Genomic DNA, 6,694 nt, shown 5'->3' with positions numbered 1-6,694 from the left:
CTCTCAGATAAACATTCATAGTACCCCTCATGTCATACATATTATAGTTTGCATTATGAATTTTATCTGGAAAAACAAACGTACGTAGAGTCATATTTTCTAACCTTTCTCCTAATCATTCCTCTGTCATTCATCAGGTTAGTTTTTACATTGCAAAGCATCAGTTACATGTTCCATCGAGTATTCCTACTTTTGTTAGATCTGTTGTGAATGATGCTTGGAATCCACCTCCGTTGAATGTCTTGAAAATCAACATTGATGCTTCTTACATTCCCCTTTCTTTATTGGTTGGTATTGGTATAATAATTCGGAATGATGCAGGACAATATGTGGCTGGAAAATCAACAGTAAGAAGAGCTATTGATATTCATCAGGCAGAAGCTTGGGCTTTATTGGAAGCAATGAAAATGGCGACTTCTAATGGTTGGTCTAATGTTGTGTTTGAAACTGATAACCTGAATATCAGTTCTTATGTAAACAATCAGTCTTCTCTTCCTCCTTGGCAAAGTAAGATTTTACTGAACAAGTGTGTTCATATATGTAATAGAAATGTTATGTGGTCTTGTGTGTTTGTCTATAGTAAGGGTGCACAGGAACCGAGCCGGATCGATGGACCGTCCCGGAACCGGTGGAACCGTACCTGTTTTTGTACCGAACCGAGGAAGGGGGTACAGGTATCGGTCCAAAAAATAGGAACCGAGGCTACAGAGGTACAGGTACACAGTCCTATCCAAGTCCCGTACCGTCCCGGACCGAATGTACCGAGTAGTAATAGCCATTAGATTTAGGAAACAGTTTAGCAGTCATACACCTTTTTTTTTCAGTGTTTCTGACTCTGGGTGTTGTGAATATGAAGGCTTTGATTCAAGATTCGATTAATTGGTTTCTAGCAGAGCAACTTTGTATATTAAGACATTTTAAACTCAAAGATCACTTTGCTGGTGAGTTGATCCATCCTGCTGTTATGCGCCACAAATATCACCAAATGGTACTAATTACTTACTATTACTGGTTACAGGTGATTCCATTTCGTCATAACCACTCTTTCTCTCAAAATCAAGTAACTAAATTTGTTTTATATGTCAGTTTTAATGTAGACCTTGGTATAATGGTCGTTTTGCTTGCGCTTGTCATTGATATCAAATCATATTTTCTTGCTGTAGCTGAAGAAGACTGAAAGTATGGTGCGGCGGTACAGTTCATCACGAGACGACATCAGCAAAAGCATCAAACATGCTTTAATGTTTCTCTGAAGTTGCCCGTTCCACCAATCGCCTATTATTCTTCAGTTGTAAGGTGACCTTCGTAATGTTAAAACTTTTTTTACTATTTTTTATTTACAATCCAAACAACTTAATTGGCTAAGCTGTATGTTTGTCCATGTACTTGTTGCAGGGTAGTTCACCCTATTCATGAACAACCTTCCTGTGGTATCGTACGGGTGGTATTGCTTTTGTCCTGAGTACATCATCCTTCATGAGCTCCACTGGTCATATAGGCCGGGACAAGAAAGGAAGTCTGGCAGTATAACTCACTGCTTGAAAAAATTTGTCTCAAACCGAGACTGGTACCGGAATCGTATCTGGTACAGTACCGGTCCCGAATAGTACCAGAACCGAGATACAGGGTACAAGTACCGGTCCAAAAAATAGGAACCGAGGTTAGGGAGGTACAGGTACTCGGTCTCGGCAAGAACCGAGCCGAACCGTACCGTGTGCACCCTTAGTCTATAGAGGTTGTAATAAGGTTGCTGATGCGCTAGCTAAGGCTGCTAGCAAGCATCATCTTTATGGGGAATGGTGGTTTAATCCGCCTGCTTTGTTAATTCCTTACTTAGAAAATGATGTAATGAACTCTTCTATGTAATATATTTGTTCCTTTGTTCAAAAAAAAAAACCAAACCAAATGTAGGGTTTTTATATCTCATGGGTTTGGTTTCTTCTCATAAAACCAAAAAGGAAAACAGCCGAGAGGTAAAGAAAACCAGACGAGAGAGTGAGAGGTTTGTGATGTGAATAAGAGGATTGGTGTTTGATGTGTTCGATTAGTTGAAATAGTTAATGGTGACCCGAGAATCTCTCACTGTTTTTGCTTTTGCTATTGGTTTAACAGTTGAAGTTAGGATTAAGCGGCAAGATGCCCCAAAATGGACCCCAAGGTTGTGAAAATGCCCCAGACGTTAGGGAAAAGATTAAAATGCCCCATTCCATTAGATTTTTCGTTAGAGAGAGTTAAGTAGTCTAAATTTTCCTTCAGGATACATTGTTCATAATTCAATATTCGGTATTTAAAATTCAGGATTCAGGGCTTAGGGTTCAGGGTTTGGGGTTCAGAATTTAGGATTCAAGTGGTGGTGGTGCGGTGATATTGGTGGTGGCAGCGATGGTGATAGTGGCGGTGGTGGTGGCGGTGATGGTGGCGGTGGTGGTGGCGGTGATGGTGGCGGTGGTAATGGTGGTGACAGTGGTGGTGGCGGTGATGGTGGTGGGGCGGTGGTAGTGGTGGTGGTGTTGGAGGAGGTAGTGGCGGTGGTGTTGGTGGTGGTTGTTCTAGTGGTAGTGGTGGTGGCGGTGATGGGGATGGTGGTGGTAGTGGTGGTGGTGGTGGTGGTGGTGGTAGTGATGGTGGTTGTTCATTTGGTGGTGGCAGTGGTAGTGGTGGATTGGGGCGTTTTGATTAAGAAGGATAAAAATGGAATTTCAAAACTCCGTTGGCTGGTCAACTTGCCCAATTTTGATCAAAATGCCCCAAAACTAACGGAATGGGGCATTTTAATCTTTCTCCCAACCTCCGGCACATTTTTACAATTTTGGGGTACATTTTAGGGCATTTTTCCACTTAACCCTTGAAGTTAAAGGGAGAAGAAGACGAAGATGGAATTGCAGGTTCTATGTTACAACAGTTGTAACACCCCGATATTCCTCAAGTTTCCCTAATTGTATCCTTCTATTGGGTATTTAGGGGCGTTTCTGAAGAAGCGATCTAACACTGGTCTCAGATGTGATCATTTTTCAGACCCTCTTACACACCCATTGCAAGTTCACCTAATTGTCCGCTGGAGTGACCAAATGTGGTGATGGATTAAACTCAGAATCAGTTTAGTTGTCAAGGACATTCCATGATCAAAGGATTATAAGTTGATGTCAATCCTCACATGCTAAGACTGGAGTGGAGTATTAAATGACAATGGATTTGTTATATTAACGGCTGAATGTAAAACTAAGACTCATAGAACATCATCTAATGGATGGTATGATAGTCAAAATTATGAAGGCACCTCCATCGAAATTACCAACACCCCCCAAAACTAAGACTACTCAACAACGGTTTTTCAAAAACGACATGCAAGGAAGAGTGACTATATATAAAAGCTTGAGAGACAAATTTATTGCATTGATATTGATAGATATGAGTAATTTGTAATACTCCTAGGTTGCTCTTCACTAGTAGCAACTACAAAGAAGAAATTAATATACTTCTTCTCATTATTCTGTCTCAATCACTAGATGTCTAAATTCTCTCATATTGTTCTCAACAATCGACCTCTATGCGAACCTTGAATAAGGGATTAGCATATGACGACGTAAGGGCTTGCTGAAAAATTCCGTCAAGCCTGACTGAACAAAACTTGCTCGAACAGTTTCATCATCAATACCCGAAACACCAAGGATGACGCTTTGAACTCCCATTTCGCGAATTTTACTCGTGGCCTTCATAAATGAATTTTGAATATCAATGTGATTAAAAAAATTAATAGAAAGAATTTGACATTTATTAACTAGTAATTGTGAATTTAAACCATAGAGTTTGGAACTAACTAGAAATAGAATATGCAATTAATACTTGGACATATATATACGCACCTGTGCCCCATTCATTTCTGGCATCTCGTAATCCATTAAGATTACATCAAATCTCTTTCCTTCCTCATGGAGTCGCACTGCTTCTTTGCCGTTCTCAACCTCCTGAGTTTGGAAACCAAGAGATTCTAGATGGCAAGTGTGAAACTTACGCATAAATTCTGAATCATCAACAACCAGTGCGGTAGGTGGAATCATTAGTACGAATCTGGAATTTTAGGCTGAACCTGGATGCCTGAAATTACACAAAGGGAGGGGCATAATTAGAAATTAAGGATCCACAAATTAGGCCGAAGTTTTTGAGAAAAAAATATGAAAGGCCCATTGGTCCTAAATTGCATCGAACCCTTTATGGAAAAAGAATACACAAATTAGGAACCATTTTTTAGGGACCATGTTTTTTAGGGGGACCATGGTCTTATTAGGCCAACCTCCCTATACTTATAAGGGGTGTCTTAAAGTTAGGTAAATACACATTTATCCTTTAGTTTAATTTAAATTAAAACTAACCTAATAACTATATAAATCTAATCATATATATCTAATCTAAATGAATCTATTAACCAAAATCAAAATCAAAATCAAAAACAGTGGGGAATCAAAAAAATTTAGTTTTGAAATTTTTTTTGTTCTCTTCTTCTTCTTCTTCTTCTTCTCTCTTTCCTTAACGTTTCTCGTACGATTGAAAAATGAGTATTAACCATCAAATGAGTTGAAAGTGGAAGTTGCAGAGAGAAGTTCGGCTAGGAATTATATGAAAAACTTTGTCGAACTAACCAAACCTAATGGAAATGATGAACATGCAGAACGGTTTGGCTATTTCGCAAAAAAAAAATTCCCAACCGAACCGTAGTTCGATTATGTCGCAAAAAAACATTTCCCAACCAACCCTAATAGTTCGGTTAGTAGCAAAAAACATTTTCCAAACGAACCCTAATAGTTCGGTTAGTTGCAAAAACATTTCCCAACCGAACCTTAGTTCGGTTATTTCGCATAGATACTTCCCAACATAATAACAGTCCATTTACGTTGCAAAAAACATTTCCTAACCGAACTAAGGGTTCGGTAAAGTCGCAAAAAATATTTCCCAACCGATCCCTAATAGTTCAGTTAGTAGCAAAAAGTATTTCCCAACCGAACATAATAGTTCGGTTAGTTGCAAAAAACATTTCCCAACCAAACCTTAGTTCGGTTATGTCGCGAAAAACATTTCCCAACCAAACCTTAGTTCGGTTACATCGCGAAAAACATTTTCCAACCGAACTGAGGTCACGTCGCAAAAAATATTTCCCAACCGAACCTTTGTTCAATTTTTTTAATTTAGTCTTGATTTAATCTTGCACTAATCATTTAGTTTAGTTTAATCTTGCACTAATCACTAATTATGTTAATCTAATGATACGACTAATCATTACACTAACTTAATTGAAATGGGTAATTTTGATATTAATATAAATATTTAGATGAGGGGTGACCTAAATTTATTTCTAATGTCTTATCCAAAATAAAACAATGATCCGCAAAAAAAGGCTGGTCTCCAAAAAACCGTTCCAAATTAGGCCTAAGTTTTTGAGAAAACAATATGAAAGGCCTATTGGGCCTAAATTGCATGAAACTCTTTAATGGAAAAATTGGTCTCCAACTCTCTCTATTCTTATATTTTTGTTATCTAGAATAAAAATGAAAGTAAACTATAACAAGTAAATTTTTAAATGACATCAAAATTTTCTTGCTTCCATAGGAGTATTGAAAGACAAGAAAATGGATATGCCATTCAGAGCAAGACCATACAACCATTGCTAAAGATAGTAAGAAAGTTGTCAATGGTTTCATTTGGAAAGTGCAATTTTAACATGCTTATAGCAAGTAATAATGAAAATAAAACTATGAGATAATAGAGAAAGCAAGCTCTAGCTTATAAATATTCGATCCTTTTCCGGTATAAGAATTAAAAATCTAGTCTGATTGGTAGAAATGTTTGAGGAAAAGAAAAAACTAACCAAGGAGAATCAGCGAAATGTTTGAGGAAAGAAAAAACTAACCAAGAATCAGTTATCTATGGAAGACGACGCGCAAATATTTCAAGAATTCTTGGTGAGTGCACCCTCTAAATCTCTTATGGCCTGAAATAAGATCCAAAATGAGTAATCTGACATTAATAAGAAATCCTGGGGGTGAATGAAAGATTCAGGGATCATCAACTTGGCTTTTGGGAGTAATTACTAGGTCATGACGTGCCTCAGTTTGTATGACATATAATTTGTACTGAGATTTCTTTTTATTTTTGTTAAAATAAAATCTTACTTTTTTCAATACTTGTATAACTTTTAAATACTACATCTCTGTAAAGATTCGAAAATTAAAACTTTCAGAAGATTTTGTTTCCTTTGCGTATCCTAGAGACAACGGTGGTTGGAACATTTTCCATATACTTAATATAATAATAAATACGATACTAACACATGTAAAAAAAATAATACTTTCCTACTCTGAGAGGCCATATTAAAGAAAAACAAAAAGAATCGATTAAGCGAATAATATGGAATCCATATTTGGGGTATACTCACTCATATCGGGGGATGATGCTCAGGGTTGAACTACATTAGGATGTAGATTGGGCTTCAAAAAAGATAAAAAGGAAAAATTACCCTTTTAAAGTTGGCATGGTCTTCAAAGATGAATGTCATGCCGACTCTTCTTACTTTCCGAAAGCACTTTGACTCGAAGTATTAAGTGTCCTCTTTTTGTTTAATTGTTTTGTATAGTTTGGATTTAATTCGCTCTTTAAAAAACGTACTAGTAATTTTGTTATTCTAAGCCGGACAAGGTGTAAC

At 37.3% G+C, this 6,694-nt stretch overlaps 1 protein-coding gene across 2 annotated transcripts; it reads right to left on the bottom strand.

The window, feature by feature from the left end:
- Positions 1-3,384: 3,384 nt before the first annotated feature.
- Positions 3,385-5,986, bottom strand: LOC113338552 (two-component response regulator 24-like). Of its 2 annotated transcripts, none has more exons than XM_026583949.1 (3): positions 5,903-5,986; positions 3,864-4,095; positions 3,385-3,710 (listed from the first exon to the last, which is right to left on the bottom strand). In XM_026583949.1, exons 2-3 carry the CDS (start codon positions 4,056-4,058, stop codon positions 3,546-3,548), a joined length of 360 nt encoding a protein of 119 aa, XP_026439734.1. In that variant the 5' UTR covers positions 4,059-4,095; positions 5,903-5,986; the 3' UTR covers positions 3,385-3,545. The 2 variants fall into 2 exon arrangements, with proteins under 2 accessions (XP_026439734.1, XP_026439738.1); XM_026583953.1 differs by having other exon boundaries at positions 5,861-5,911.
- Between the last annotated feature and the right edge of the window lie 708 nt (positions 5,987-6,694).

The sequence above is a fragment of the Papaver somniferum genome, chromosome 1 (assembly GCF_003573695.1).
Source record: "Papaver somniferum cultivar HN1 chromosome 1, ASM357369v1, whole genome shotgun sequence".
Lineage (NCBI taxonomy): Eukaryota > Viridiplantae > Streptophyta > Magnoliopsida > Ranunculales > Papaveraceae > Papaver > Papaver somniferum.
Note: the sequence above shows the minus strand (reverse complement) of the source record. Positions and strands in the feature narration are given on the sequence as shown.